The sequence below is a fragment of the Daphnia pulex genome, chromosome 10, assembly GCF_021134715.1.
Source record: "Daphnia pulex isolate KAP4 chromosome 10, ASM2113471v1".
Taxonomy (NCBI): Eukaryota; Metazoa; Arthropoda; class Branchiopoda; order Diplostraca; family Daphniidae; genus Daphnia; species Daphnia pulex.
This window is the reverse complement of record NC_060026.1, coordinates 4,081,455-4,096,976: the sequence shown is the minus strand read 5'-3', so window position 1 is coordinate 4,096,976 and position 15,522 is coordinate 4,081,455. Positions and strand designations below refer to the sequence as shown.

Sequence of the window (15,522 nt, the reverse complement as noted above, 5' to 3'; positions counted from 1 at the left end):
CACATATATATATATCTATAATAAATGCACCAGTGGAAACTAAGAAAAAAAGAAGGAAATATATAACAAACAAACAAACAATTTAAGAAAATGAATCGACGGGTTCGTTCGTTTTTTTTTTCGGGTTGCGGGAGTCGTGCTGAGAGAGCGCGCTCCCGTTGCTCCCGAAAAGAAGCCATAAATCGCTCCCGGCCACACATATATAGCGAAGGAGCGCGCAAAGAAAGACAAAAAATAAAAAAATAAAGCAAGGGTGTGTGTGTGTGTGTATGTGTGTTAAAGTGCTTGGTTAGCTGAAGGTTAAATGGCTCGGCTAATGGAATGGCTGGCACAACGTCAACACGCTCTATGGGTTCTCTCTCTGCATCTCTCTGCCTTATATTTTTTTTTCTTTTTCCTTTCTTTCGCTGCTGCCATCATATGGACGTTATAATTTCTTATATGTAGTATACGCGTCTACTACTCACTATATTTACTATATACCAGCAGCAGCGCGTCTTTCGCTCTCTAGTCTGTTATATTCGGCTGCTTTTGTTTCATTTCCCTTCTTCTCCTTTTTGCTTCTTAATATTATTATTATTATTATTACGTACATGCTGGTGGTTGGTGTAGGAGCGCATAAACTCGGGCGCTGCTGGTTCATCATACCGAAATGATCAATTTCCTTCCTTCCTTTCGGGAGAAAAGGGAGAGGAAGTTGCAGACCGAATTCCTTGGCCTCCTGCAAAGTCTTACAAGCGCTTATTTGTCTGTAGATACCAGCAGTAGAGGGAGAGAGAGAGGGTAGGGCTATAAATATCCAAACCGTCCTTCTTCTTCTTCTTCTATATACTCTATTTCCCCCTCTGACTTCCTCTTTCTCCTTTTGTTATTACATTAAAGTATAGACATTGTGTATAGATGTATCTATCTGGATCTAATTGAAACCTCGTCAAATGGGCGTCAATCGTCAACGATATAATATAAAAACCGCAGAATGTCACCGGTTCTTTTTTTTCCTTTTCCCCCGAACGAGTATTGTACCGAAAGAGCTTTGCGCATGTGATTATATGGGGCCCTCCGGTTGAAATAGACTCTGTCTCCATGACATTGTGTGCCGTCGGTTGAATAGATCGACGATGGCGGTGTGGGAGGAGTAGAGTATAGAATAAAAAGAAGGGAAAAAAAAATTTGAACGATAAGATTTATTCTTATTGTTCAACCCCTCAAAAAAAAAAAACTATCTAGATATCTATAAACTCTATTATAAGTATATATATATACACGATAATGCCGGATCCAATTAGTTTGGGTGAACATGCGAGTCACATGACCTCCCCCACATCTGCGCAAAAGGACGACACACAGCACGCGGGATAGATAGAACAAAACAGAAAAAACGGGAGAATGAAGGCGGGTTCCATCAATACTAGCAGCCAAAATCGGCACGCGGGAGAATATATATAGTATATACATACACACAACCGTTTGTGCAGCACGAAAGAGAGAGAGAGAGAGGGCGTGGAATGACCTCCTATTCGACCCCCCTCCTGTGCCGTTCTCTCTCTGTGCTGCCGAAACTAAATAGGAGAGAGCCGATCGATGATGACGGCATATAGATCACATCCATCCGCGTACCCTCCTTTTTGGCTACACAGCAGCAACCCCCCCACTCTTATATATATATACTTGTCTCTCTCTCTCTCTCTCTATCTCTCCTTCTTTCCTTTTGTTATGCTGTTTTAGAAGAGAGAGAGAGAGTCGGGGGGGATATATGTCGATCAACCCTTTTTTCTTTTATAGACACGTACGAAAAAATCCCGACTTGTATTAGATCTATAGGGCTTGAGATGATGGCGACATTCGATACGGAAATGATGGAGGCCCCTCCCATGTCAAGTCCCTTTCCGTGCTGATGGACCCCCACAGCACTTGACTGATGCTGCTGCTGCTGCAGAGCAGCTAGACTATATAATACATACAACCATCGCGCTCCTCTTCTCTCTCCTGCCGATAAATCAATGAACGTGGTGGGCATCAAAAGCGGACCATATCTATACGGGAGGGAGATTCACCTCCCATGCACCCCCTTGGCTCGATGACGAGAGAGAGAGTTGCAATGGGCTCTCTCCTATTATGCTGTTGTTCGCCCTCCTCTATATAGCCCCGGACGGTTTTTGTCTCTCGCCGATGAGAGACGAACCCAGTGTCGATATTATACCAGACAAAGTTCATCAGCCACACAGTGAGAGAGCCTGTGCTGCTGGGCTGGCAGCTATAGACTCTCTCATCCCTGGGTGGATGATGTGCAATGAGATGGTCTTTGTGTTGGCGCCCCCCCCCCCCCATCCATCCATCCCATCCGCTCACTGGATGCTCCTTGATCGTATCGACGATCGTTTTCAAGTGGCTTTTTATAATATATTTTATTTGGTATATAGTATAGAAGAAGGAAGGCGGGAAATCGACGAGATAGACACGAATTCACGTTGATGACGTTGTCTTTTTGTTCTCTCCATTTTTCACGACTGGTTTTTGTTTTGTGTTAAAAAACAGGACGGATTTTTCTAGGAAATTGTTTTTTTTGGTTTGGTTTTTATAAGGGAGTTTGTTCGCGGTGTGTAGTAACATCCGGTTGCATCATCGGTCGGAAAGAGAAAAGAAGAAAAAAAAAAACATTTTGATTCGGTTATTTAGAAATCCGTGAACAAATGATACGATGAAACCGCTTTACCCGCTCAATCCCGCCGGCCGTGATTATATGTATCAACGTTTTTTTTTCTGAAAAAAAGAGAGTTGCAATATAGATCTCTATGCACAGCACAATATAAGAATCAAAAGACCCGGATGCCGTTTTGTACAAATGCGGAGAATATTTACACACAGACTGGGGGGGGTGGTGGCGGCGATCGATGACCTGATTTTTAATACATTGTACAAATAAGGCTTAACTTACACACACACATACATATTTACATATCAAATCATATGGCAAATGCAAATATGTATAAATGACACGGGAAGTCAAAAAGTTCGACTTTGAAAAAATAAACTGGAACAATTTGAGATTTTTATTTTTAAAAGAGTAAAAAATAAAATGAAAAGAAGAAGGAAAAGAGAAAAACGTTCCAGCAGAGAAAGAGAGAAGGAGAGAGAGTAGCCTGATGCGGGAGTGCTGCGGCTATTTAGAAATGATAGCGACGCAGATGGCTCGGTGCCCTGCTATTCATCTATCATTACGTCAGTGAGTTGTTTTTGGATGGAGCAGCAGCAGCAGCTTCTTCTTCTTCTTCCCGGTTTGTTCTTATTTTTATTTTACACACACACGCAAGAGAGAACTAGAGAGAGAAAACAAAACAATCAGAATGGATAAACTCCCGCGGCTATTGCAAAATGGCGCCGCTGCACATTTTCAAATCTCACATCCAAACAAATCAGCTGCTTCTCTCTTAACTTCTTAGTTCTTATAGAGCTGCTGCTGCTGCACATCATCATCCACCGCGCTCCGTGATTATTGTATAATCTATCGATTCCGCATTCGAGTCAATAACTCCCGGCCGATATTATTTATTGGACCCAACCCAGTCATGGGGTCCCTTCCATCGCCAATCGAAATAAAAATAAAATAAAATAAAACCCGCAAGACAATTAGCTCATTGAAAAAATGTTCAAGTTCCCGCCGTTCTTTTTCAAAAAATCATTTTACAGACAAATTTGAAGAAAAAATGAGATTTCTCGGCGACTACTATTTCTTTTGTTTCAATCACGAACGCCAACACAATGAGAGAGACTCGTGGTTAAAAAAAAAGTTCTTCATCATCTAACCTTTTTATTATTCTCTCCAGCACCAAAAGAAAAAGAAGAAGAAGAGGAGGAGGAATATGTGCTTAGACGATGAAACCAGAGTATAGGGGATATGATAAGTATAAAAGCTTTTTTCTTTCTTTCTCTCTCTCTTACAGTCGAGTGTGCTGTGCTGCGGGTGGGCGTGGCTTTCTATGGGCATCGATGGATAGATATATCTATAGTATATATAGTATATATATCTATATTACACCCATTTCTTTTTCCTCTAGATGGGCAACGTAAATGTAATAATATATAAAAGGGGGGGAGGGAGGGGATAGGGATCATAGCCGGTCACGAAAGAAAATATAACCCGATCAGCTCCTTTTTTTTTCTTTCTTGTCTCTATTCTTTTTTTTTCTTTGCTGCTGCTGTTTTTTGTTTTGTTTTCCTGAATAAAATAAAAGAATATTTATATAGATCAAAATGTGGAATAAATAAGAGAACAGAATCAACGCGTCAGTCGCCATCGGCGTCGTGAGCCACTCTCTTATTTATTTCGTCCGAAATTCTCCTCTATTTTTATTCCCAGACTGTGCTGTGTAGAGATTTCGCTCGTCAATAAAAGACAAATCATTTTGTATCTCTCTCATCGTTTCCATGGCGACCCGGGGCCCCGGAATTGAAACGTTACGCAATCAATTACATATGTACACGGCTAGACGATATAAAGAAATTCGATCACACGAATAAAAAACAAGAAGCAAATCAACATCGCGCGATTGTCGACGGAAATATATTTCGTTTGACGATTTTTCGCGCAGCAGAGATGATTCTGCCGATGATTTTTAACGAGTGGCAGAGCTATAGCGAGAGAGAGAGAAACGGGCTACACGGGCGCCATTGCCAAGTTGCCTAATGGGGCCATGAAAAAGCTCTTTTCTCTCTCTCTCCTACCCATTCGTGTCTATATACATGTCCTCTCTCTCTCTCTCTCTCTTCCTCTTGACTCGTCGCTTTTATAGACCCGCTCATACGCGAGCTATATCGCCATCAGTCGCGGCAGAGTCACGCGCCCGCTCGCACACACACTAACGCAACTGGCACACACACTTGCCACCACCACCCGCCCGCAAACTTTTGTCAGTCTCCCGATTCTTCACTACTCCTCCTCCGTCGTCGTCGCGCCGTTTATTTGATTTTTATTGTTATTACGTCATCTATTAGATATCCTGACCAAATTAAAAGTGGGCTGTGTCGATATATTTTGATTCAATCAACTCGTCTCATTTTGATGACTTCAAAACGGTTCAGTGTCTAGTCTAGTGTGTGTGACCCGGGAGAACCAATTTCAAGACTTTGTGTTTGGTTTTCAAATTGTCCCGCGCTTCGGACGAAAGAAAAATAAAAAGTTTGGTTGTTCTTTGAGTGAGTGAGTGAGTGTGTGTGTGTACACATTAAGTGTGTGAGTGAGTGTGTAAAGGCCTTTTTGATTCAGAAAGAAGATCGGGATTGGCGAGAGAGCCCACCGAGTGACATCATCATCCAATTACACAACACACCATCATCAGACGAAAACCCATTGGAAATCCCTCCCACCTCTTTTGTGTGTGTGTGTGTGTGTGTGTGTGCTGGAAGGAACCGGCCCCTGCCGAAAGAATATTACAACAAAAAAAAAGGTGAGTCAAAAAACCTGACGTGTCTGAACCGAACCGATAAACGTAATTTCGTATTCATTTGATATTTGGCGCGCGTGTCTGCGCTTTCAAAAGAAAAGAAAAAAACACAGTGGCGCAATTTGGAAATTAATTTTTCTTTTCTTTTTTAAAGACAGTTGGCCAATCAAAAAATAAATAAAAATCTGAATTACAAATTGGAATAAAAACCCAAAATTTTTTTTTTAGCTTCCAGCTATTTTCTAGTTATAAAAATCTAAGAAACTGGTTGGGGGAAAAAAAGAAAAAAAAAATTTGATGATTTGATTTATTCATTTTTAAAAAAACATTTGGGAGTATTATAAGCCTCGGACCCGTTTGTGTGTGGGACGAATTTATTTTTCTTCGACGGGCAGGCCCACGACATTTAGACGAGAAACATTTTCGTTTTTTTATTTTCTTGACGACTCTTTTTCATTTTTAACCCCCTGCAGCTCTTGTTTTTCTATCTCGTTCAAACTTGACACGAACTGTATTTTTTTTTTCCTCCTCCTCGTCTTCTTCTCAGTCGACGGGTTTCGTTATAAACAGGCAAGGAGATTTTAGCTCCTTGTTCATCATCCCGTTTGTCCGCATTCCGAACGCGTTTACTTGGCTAAGATCAAAGCATTTCGTCCAAACTTTTTTTTAAAAAAGAACAGCAACTTCTTATATTCTTTCAACTACGCAGTGCCAGAAAAACAAAAATTGAAATATCCCGTCCAGTTTTGTTGTTTTGTTTTTTTCAAATCCCTAGCCCGAAATGAGTCGATCGAAAATGGAATAAAAGAAACTCGATTGATAGACATTTTTTCTCCTTTGGCTCTAAGTCTATTATTTGGCAAGGTCGAGCGAAGGAAATCCAAACGAGTTTAGATTTCTTAATTTTGGTTCAACAAAGTCACACACACACACACACACCAAAAAATTTGAAATCTTAGATTCGGGTGGGCGTTTGGAAAATGATTTATTCGTAACGTGATCGACAGCGCCACGCGCTTATATATTTGAAAGATCTTTTTATTTTATTTTTTTCTGTTTCAAAAATTTCCACCAAATTTCCACGGGACGATCGTGGACGGCATTGCGTAATCAATTGCGGGAATGATATTTGTATTTCACTATTTCACCATTCCGGTTGAACTTTTTGGTTTTTGTCTTGTTTTTTAATTTTAATTTTTTCAGACACTCGTTTGGCTTCGACACATTCCCCCCATCCTCTCTTTTGTGTGTAGCCAAATAAGGGATAAGCCCAGCCCCCCCTTTTTCTTCATCTTTAGATATATTTTTTTGGCTGGCCACACACTCGTGAATATTACATCATGCGCACACGGCCATTCCCTCCTTATTACTTCTCTCCTATCTCTCTCACATCGTTCGGGCGATTTTTTTTTTGTCCGTCTGATTCATTTTTTTTTTTCTTACGGTCGTTGCGTGAGTCGTCCGGCACGCACAAATCAGCTGTGTGCGATCCGGTCATGCGCGCAGCCAAAATGCGAGAAATAAAAAAAAAAAGACAAAAAAAAAATCCACTCGGTCGACCCAACTGTTTCTCTCATTTTTAATTGGGTCCCGACCGTCCCCGGGAACGTGAAATGTTAAAAAAAAAGAAGAAAAAACAACCCCGCTGTGTAAACCCATTTAGAAACATTTTCCCACAATGGCAGAAGATAAAACAAAACAAAACAACAAAAAAGAAGTTGTTGTTGTTGTTTAAAAAAGACAACATCGATTAGCTCCCCACTCCGTTTGAAATAAATTTCTTTTTGGGGAAAAACGAACCAAACAGAAGGGAACGATTGCGTATTGTCTATGTAACGTCCATTAATACATTCTGAAAAGAGAGAGAATATCTATCTCCGCCCACAATTTTTTTTCCTACTACTTTTTTTAAGAAAGAAACTCCTCCCGCGTTCATTCCGGGAATAGAAGTCAGTTCTGAATCTCTGATTCGGTTATAAGGGTATCTCTCTCTCTCTCTGAAAGAAGATGGAAGAAAAAAAAAGAATTCCTTTTCTCTTTCATCCGCTGAGATCCCTGGAGCGTGACTCCCCTTTTCCTACCCCGGAATGCGTACATACACACAGCACAACATCCTATATTTATCAAAATCAAAAAGAGGTCCCCTATACCACCACCTCCACCAGCTGTAGTCTAACCCGACGCCAAATTGTGACTATTACACACACACACTAATTCGTTGATTTCCACAGTTGCTCCGTCAACTCTCTGGATGGAAAAAAACAGAAAATAGAAAATAACTTTTTCCCCTGTAACTAAAAAAAAATAAAAATTCCAAGTATACAGTAAGTAGAGAGTCGGTAAACCAAACCATATGCGAGTTATATCCATACTGTACACATGAATCAATAGCTCCAGCTAACAGAGAGAGAGAGAGAGTTAGAGAGCGCGCGCAACTCAAATTCATCAATTGAGCGCCGTAATATAAGGATATAAATTGGCCGTTTTTGTTTTTCTTTCACCCGTAGAAATTTCGCCTAGTCATTTTATCCTTTTTATCTGGTGGTTGGGGGGAAGCGAAAAAGAGATTTGATTTCATAATGCCATACGGGAGGGAGGGAGGATGACCGCCATCATTCCTCCGTGTATGACGACAACGAGAAGAAGAAAAAGAAGAGGCGGAGATATGATGACTCAACTCGACGATATTAAACGATAAAAGAAGAAGAAAAAAGGGCGCCCGCAAAAAAACTAACGACAAAAGGAACTTGCACAGAGCAGCAGAGAGAGAGGCAAACGCAAACGGGCTCTTTTTGGACGGCCTTATTTGGCGTGAGTCGAGATAAAGGGGGAGGAGGAAGAGAGAAAGAGAATGGAGGGGGGGGGGAACTATTATAATGTATACCGCACCATCCGGCTGCTTCACGTCGCCCACATCATCGAACCGTCGTCAACCAAATATGAGAATACAAAAATGAGAAGCCAAACGATGCGTCACTTATTAACACACGGACGCACGCAAAGGCGCCCCACACACCAGACCCCACCTTCTTAGACTAACTCTATCTCTAATATTACTATAGCATCATTTCTTATCAAATAATAACAATTTCAGTTCATTCAATAATTTAGTTTTTTGTTTTCTCCCAATTTTTCTTGAATGAAACAGATTTTTTGAATTGGAGGACACCTGCATACCTTTTGGGCTGGAAAACAACAATTTTTGTTTGTGTTTTATTTTCCTCTCCGGGCTGATTGTATGTCCGTCTCTCCATGGCCGGTGATCCGTTGCCGTTGATGAGCAATGACGACGTGGTGCCGGCCGGACCGAGCATCTTTTGCTTTGAATCGTCGAGGATCTTCATCAACGGGAACGGCAGCAGCAGCAGCAGCAGCTCCAGTGGCTCCCATCTCTCCCAACGGTGGTGCTAGCAACAACAAGGCCGGCACTAATAAGCGGAGCCATCACCATCGACAGCAGCAGCATCAGCATCACGTGCGTTACGGGAGCGAGTCATTCACATTGGCGGATCAGACGGCGCCTCTGTCGTCCCGCCACTCGATCGCCGACATCCTCGGCTGGAAAAATCCCTCAAGTGCTGCCACCGCCGTCGACGGCAACATCTGCAAAATCGAACAAGGTGAACACAACAACAACAACAATCAGTTCCAGCAACTCGTGTTAGGTCGTCGTTACGACGATACCGAAGGCGAAGAAGAAGAAGAAGAGGAGGAACCGGAAGAAGAAGAGGAAGCGGAAGTCATGGCTTCCGACTGCGTCGACGTGGCCGACTTGACGGTGAACATTAGTGACGAGCCGCTGGACTTGAGCCTGGACAAGAGCAAGTGCCGCCAACGTGAGCGGGAGCGCGAGGTCAGCGGGGCCACGCCCATCAAGCGGGCCAAGGGGATGATGGCCGTCGACGCCATGGGGGAGCCGGCCAGTGACGGAGGCACGGACGAGGGCGACCTGGACGGCGTCGGACAGTGGGGAAATGTCCAGCCGCACCTGCAGATGGCCGCCAATTTCTCGACGGTGCTCCAGTACTATTTGACGGCTGCCCGTCTGTGGCAGACCAGTGAAGTGATCCGGTGTCAGGAATCTCAGGCCAGGGCCGGCGGCGAGACGGACAGTGAGGCCAATGACGACGGACACGGGTCGGACACCAACACGGCGGCGGCAGCGGCGGCTGTCGTGGCGGCGGCCGTGGCAGCCGCCGGCAACGAGTCGGCCGGAGTCATGTTGCCCGTCCAGCAAGTGCAACAGCCATCGAACAACAACAACAACAACAACAGCAGCAGCAACAAACGCCGGAAGAATAAAGATGGGCAGCATCAAAATCACATGGTCATGGTCTCGGATCTGGTCAATTCCGGAGCGGCCGATTCCGGCGGCAACGGCCAATCTCGTCCGCGCAAAACGCGGACAACCTTCACGGGCAAACAACTTTTCGAGCTGGAACGGATCTTCGAACAGAAGAAATATTTATCGTCCAACGAACGCCAGGAAGTGGCCCGTCTGCTCAACGTCACCGGCTCACAGGTGAGTCCAGTGTCTCATTTTCCTAAATTATTCTTTTAAAAAAAAACAAAAGTTTCGAATTTTAAATTTTAAATTTTTCCCGCTCCCGCCAAAAAACCAAAAAAAAGATCAAAATTTGGTTTCAAAATCGCCGAACCAAATGGAAGAAACAGGATCCGAATACGGCGGCCGAGCTTGCCCAGCTCAAATCGGCCAGTCGCAGTTCTCAAGGAGGGGGGTCGTCGTCGTCGGCCGCCGTGCCCAAGGGCAAAAACGGAGAAGATCTCCACCAGTCTGGATCGACAAACGCCAACGACGACGTCGCCAGCGCCGGCGATAACGAGGAGATCAATAGCGACGACGCCTCATCTCCACCAGCGCCGCGATCACCTTCTCCCGTTTGAATGGAAAAAACAAACGAAAAAAAAAAATTATTTAAAATAAAACAAAACAAGAAATTAACATATAACATCCCGAAATGTTTAGAAACAAATTATCGTTTTTTTTAGGTTTAAAAAAAAAAAGAAAAAAATTCCCGCCAAATTTCAAAAAATCGCCCCCTTCAAAAAATGTTCTGTCTCTGTTGTAATAATTTAATTTAATTTAAAAGAAGAAAAGAAAGAAAGAAAAACAAACCAGAAATTTTGGCAATTTTTTCATTTTTGTTTTTCTTTCAGATTTGTTTGCATAATTTCTCATTTGTTGGTGTGTAATAATACGGGTCTTCTCTTGCGTGTCCGGCGACATGAACGAGTTTGCTCTGTTGTGGAGTGTACAAAAAGAAAAGTTAAAAGTTAAAAAAAAAAAAATGGGAGATCGTAAAAACAAGGAGAGGAAGGAAGGAAGGAAGAAAAAAGGAAATTAATTGTCTCCTTTTTGTTTTCTATTGTTATTTTCAAAAGAGTAAATCTGTCCTGTTAGACGTTACTACCCTTATTACCCCCTGTTGGTTAAAGCGTCTCTCGACTCTGTGTGTGTGTGTGTGTATGTCAGTGTGTCCATTACGAAGAGAAACGACGACAGTGACAAGTGCCTTGTGATAATAACTGATGTGTGTGTGTGTGTGTATGTAACGTCTGTTTGTTTGTTTGTTTGTTAGCTCTCGCCATTTTGCTGTAGACCCTCCTCCTCCATTTGGTTGCGTGTCGAGTTTGTCTCCTCTCTCTCTCAATCTGAATTATTTCCTTTTCACACAGACACACGGGGCAAGTTACGCAAGACCATTCATCTTGTCCAGGAAAATAACAGGGAAATTTAGAAGAAAGAAAAGAAAAATTTTGTTTTTTTTTCGTCTCTTCGCAATGCAGAATTTTCGCCGTTGATTTTTCTTCTTCTTCTTCCATTTGTTTTTCTTTCTCTCTCTCTAAAAAAAAAAAGAAAATTGGTAGAATAGAAATGAAAGTGAATTTTTCAGAAATTAATTATTGTTGTATATGTTCGTTTTTTTTTAATTCTTCCTCCTGCCTCCGTAATATTCTGGTAACAACCGGTCACGCAACCTTTTCTCCCGTTTTTTTTTTTTACCGAATGGGAAAACTGTCAAAAGTGTCACGCCAGAATCTCCTTCCCTCCCCAGTTGCTCTCCCTCCCGCTGATCTCTGAAAAACTCCATTCGTCCTCCCCCCACCACCGCCATTTCTCCATTTCGTCCAACTGCATCTCCGTTGAGTTTTCTTTCGTGAGTTTTATTATAGATACAGCACACAGACACACACAGACAGACACACACACACTGTGAGACACATCCCGATGAAGAAGAGGAAGAAGGTGACGCAGGGTGCGCAAGTAATTATAGCCTCACCTCGGGATATTATTTTGATCGATTCGGCCTCGTAGCTGCCGAGAAACAAGAAGAAAGAAGAAGAAGAAAAAAGTGTGGGAGTAGATAGAGAAACGGGCGGGCCCCGTGTGGATCGCTATTTTAGAACTTTTTTCCGGCTCTGTGTCCTTATTTTCTTATTCGTTCAGTTTTTGTCCTCCTCCAGCCCCCCCCATCATCCCCACCCCTCGTCGTCGTCGTCGTCGTGGTCGTTGCTATTTGCTTGTTTGTTACTTCTTCTTTTCGGTGTAGCAGCTTAGCCCGTCTCCGTTTCCAGCAGCGACGTCGCTTCAAGCGTTTCTGGCAATTTGACTTGACGGGATGATGGCAGGAGCAGCTTGGGCAGGGGCAACTTGGCTCGATTTTCATCCGCTTCTCTTTCTCCCCCTCCTCCCCCTCGTGCAAGAGAAGAAGCAGTTGACGTGACTGCTCTTTGCCTTTGCTGGCCGCTGCTACTGCTGCTGCTGCTCATACCGGGCGCTTTCGTTGCTGTCGTTGCTGGTGGGCTCATCGTCACCATCCGAGAAGAGGAGAAATTATACAGCGAGCAAGGAGGAGGAGGAACAACATGACTGGGCTGCTGCTGCTGCTGGGCCTCGTCTCTCTGCGGCTGGTTGCCGCTAGAAACAGAGACGGCGTTCTTCTTTAAGAGATCAATCCGGCTCAGAATCTCGCCGTTGTCAGGGCCTTGAAACGATGCCAAGTGCAGCGACGACGAGTTTCTTCCATCCGCCTTCTCCTCCTCCTCCTCTCGGTCAACGTCTATAAAAACCAGAAACGGGAGAGAGAGAAAGAGACGACACACACACACACAAAAAGAAAGTAAAAAAATAATCATAATAATAATCCAATAACCTTAATTGAATCGTTTTCAAATCGATAAATACCTCCACGTTTCTCTGGGCGAATCATCTGCTGGGACTGGTTCATCATCACATGCAGGTCTCCCTCATCATTGCTCCTCCCCATTTTGACCTGTTCACAGTTAGGCAAGCAAAATAAAAAAGAAATAAAGACATGTGAAGAAAACACAACACGAAAAGACACACACACAAATGCATTTTTAAAAGACAGGGACACATATAGCTGAATTGATGATGGTTGATGTGAAATCCTGCTGGTATATGCAGATGTTCATTGCTCTCTCTCTCTCTCTATCTATCTATCTATCTATCTATGTGTGTGTGTGTTTCATGTGTGCAAGTTTGGAGATGTTTGAATAAAATGCCAATGCTATTACCATATCAGGATCGTAACTGATTGCCTGCTGCAGCAAATCAAGTCGACACATCCAGAGAGAAGTTCCAGCTTTCAACTGCTCAAATTGGTGAATGCAGTCACCTAGAGATGATTTACACTTCCTTCTGTCCCACTCCATTTCATCTAGTGCAGCTGACATTGAGGTCACTCGTTGATTCATCTGCTGTATTCCATCTGCCTCCAGCCATTCAGCACCTTATTAAGATGAATCAATTCGAAAACAAAAACAAAAAACATTTCACATAAACAAAACATATCAGCTGATTTCCATTAGCCTCATGTGAAAGAGTGAGGAAGAAAGTCCCATGTGGATATTCTATCATCACACAAACATGGGCGGAAATAACGTACACTAATCAGGTCACTCATGAGGGCGGAAATGGTCTAAACTTTATATAATACCGGCCAACATTGACGATGAAGTTCGCAGCTGGTGCTGGTTATCGAGTTTCCCAAGTTCTCCCGGCTCCTCTGCATTTGCATTATTAAAGAGACTTTCTATGGTTCCATCAAGCATGTGGTCCCAATTTCCATTATCTGATTCAGCACCATACATGGTCGATCGTTTCTGGCTATATAAACCCGATTAATATATGTATATATCAAGTTCAACACCCAGTTCTTTCTCTCCAGACAACCAAAAATAAAAAAAAGAACCAACAGTTCAAATGTCCTTCGGTCAATAACACAGAAGGATGAGAGACATTGCCAAACTCGTTTATTTATTGTACTAAACAGTCGAAATAATCCTTTTTTATTTTTATAGTTTTTTTTTGTGACAAACACGTTTTTTCTAGTTTTTTTCCCCCCTTCTTTTACATTTTTATAACTACATAGTAATGAAGACTTCTGGGAAAAATATTTTGATGACCAAAGTCACGAGATAATGATGACTGATACAAAAGAATGTATTTGCGCGTCGGTCAGTTTAGCCGGTAGAGCGTAGAGGTTAAAAAAAATTGTCGGGCGACAAAAGGAAGCAGTTATTTCATTATGTATATATATATAAAGTAAAATAAGTGTAAAGCGACGAGAAAGTATATGAATAATTATCGAGGAGTCAATCGTTACTTCAGGCGATGCAGTTCTAAAAATGAAATAAAAAATAAAAGATGCAGTCAAGTGAGATTGCGACATCACCAAAATAAAAGCAAATGATAAAAATCGAAACGGTCATCAAAGAGAATAGGGTGGTGGAGGGTCTCCAACCAATGGGGGAGATTCAATGGTATCTACGAGCATAAGGCGGCTGTCACGCATTCGTGAAGAACGTGAACGTCGGTGTCGAGATCGAGATCTGCGTCGTTCTGGTCCACCCATTCTTTTGAACAGGGCGCTGGCAGTGGCAAGTAAAGCTGTTGCGCCTGGATGGATTCGAAACCAACACGATAATCTACTATTCATGCATAGCAACTAGTCGTTTCAAGGGAATTACCTGCAGATGAGAGGGTGAAAAAGCCGTAGTCGAATGAGACTTCGAGAAAATAAGAATGGCGATTTTCTTTTTCCAAGAGAACAGTTATGTAGTAGGCAAGACTAACTACTCCCGCACAAATTAAAACTGCACAGAAAGATTGGAATTTTAAAAGATTTTTTTAAAGAGATAAAACAAGATTATAATACCAATTGGAATGGTCATCAAACCATTAGATCTCACTGTGAGGGACAGACGGCTCTTAGTTCCCAACACATCCAGCAGGAAACCAATGAAACACAAAATGATGGCAAAAATCACCAACATCAGAATTACTTTGAACATGTTAACGATAGCTGGGGTGAGGCAACCCATTGCTGCAATAGAAGATCAATTGTTGAAATAAACAACCAAGAGAAAAAACGAAAAAGAAAATGAACTTACTCCCAACCGCAGAGTGGTAATAAAGCCTCACAGGTGACACAATAGTTGTACTATTTCTAGAATCTCCAGTCTCAAAATAGCCATAGTCAAAGAACTGATATAATGTGAGATGTTTTGGACAGCTTTCCCCCGATCTGGGAGAGGCAGAATTTGTCCTGGTTGTGAGCGAAAGCCAGGATGGTTGGGCCAAAGATGTGCATAGGAGGGCAATAGTCATCATCTGGAAAAAGGCTGCCCCATAATTTCGGTTATGGGGGTTATTATGAGAAGATGACGAACTTCGGCCATTTCCACGACTGGAACTGGAATTAGATGGGTTCTGAGACAATGGGAACATTGGAGCTAGTCTAGAAGTTAACACAAAGAAGCATCACATTCAAATGGCTTCTCTGCTTAAAAAAAGAGCACTTGGAACTGAGAAGGAGGGTTAAAATATTTTCGATTTCCCTTATTGTTTTAACTGGCCTAGCTAGATCACAAAAGGATCAAAGAAAGGAGTCGAAGTGCAGCTACAACTTTGACGTCCTACCTCCTTCCTAACAGTAATCGTAGCAGACGAAGGCCATGTCAAATTACCCAAGGACAGCAAGGCCAAATTTCTTGGGTTTGGACTAAAAAACCTTTCTTTCTGTGTGACCCTGGG

General features: G+C 42.5%; 2 protein-coding genes across 2 annotated transcripts; one reads left to right on the top strand and one right to left on the bottom strand.

The window, feature by feature from the left end:
- The first annotated feature begins 4,729 nt into the window (after positions 1 to 4,729).
- On the top strand, positions 4,730 to 13,005 carry LOC124205963 (homeobox protein prospero-like). The gene is made up of 3 exons (XM_046603565.1): positions 4,730 to 5,444; positions 8,590 to 9,963; positions 10,071 to 13,005. Exons 2-3 carry the CDS (start codon positions 8,725 to 8,727, stop codon positions 10,344 to 10,346), a joined length of 1,515 nt encoding a protein of 504 aa, XP_046459521.1. The 5' UTR covers positions 4,730 to 5,444; positions 8,590 to 8,724; the 3' UTR covers positions 10,347 to 13,005.
- Positions 11,607 to 15,505, bottom strand: LOC124205965. Its single transcript, XM_046603567.1, has 7 exons — positions 14,880 to 15,505; positions 14,645 to 14,812; positions 14,457 to 14,582; positions 13,424 to 14,385; positions 13,002 to 13,216; positions 12,649 to 12,736; positions 11,607 to 12,523 (listed from the first exon to the last, which is right to left on the bottom strand). Exons 4-7 carry the CDS (start codon positions 13,575 to 13,577, stop codon positions 12,018 to 12,020), a joined length of 963 nt encoding a protein of 320 aa, XP_046459523.1. The 5' UTR covers positions 13,578 to 14,385; positions 14,457 to 14,582; positions 14,645 to 14,812; positions 14,880 to 15,505; the 3' UTR covers positions 11,607 to 12,017.
- Between the last annotated feature and the right edge of the window lie 17 nt (positions 15,506 to 15,522).

What these genes read in the sequence shown, in the direction of transcription:
- LOC124205965 (XM_046603567.1), bottom strand. Translation starts at nt 13,577, where the DNA reads ATGTATGGTGCTGAATCAGATAATGGAAATTGGGACCACATGCTTGAT. An exon ending in TTCATCGTCAATGTTGGCCG is followed by an intron (nt 13,217 to 13,423) that starts GTATTATATAAA and finishes CATCTTAATAAG; the next exon opens with GTGCTGAATGGCTGGAGGCA. An exon ending in TCGCCCAGAGAAACGTGGAG is followed by an intron (nt 12,524 to 12,648) that starts GTATTTATCGAT and finishes TGGTTTTTATAG; the next exon opens with ACGTTGACCGAGAGGAGGAG.
- LOC124205963 (XM_046603565.1), top strand. Translation starts at nt 8,725, where the DNA reads ATGACGACGTGGTGCCGGCCGGACCGAGCATCTTTTGCTTTGAATCGT. An exon ending in TCAACGTCACCGGCTCACAG is followed by an intron (nt 9,964 to 10,070) that starts GTGAGTCCAGTG and finishes ACCAAAAAAAAG; the next exon opens with ATCAAAATTTGGTTTCAAAA.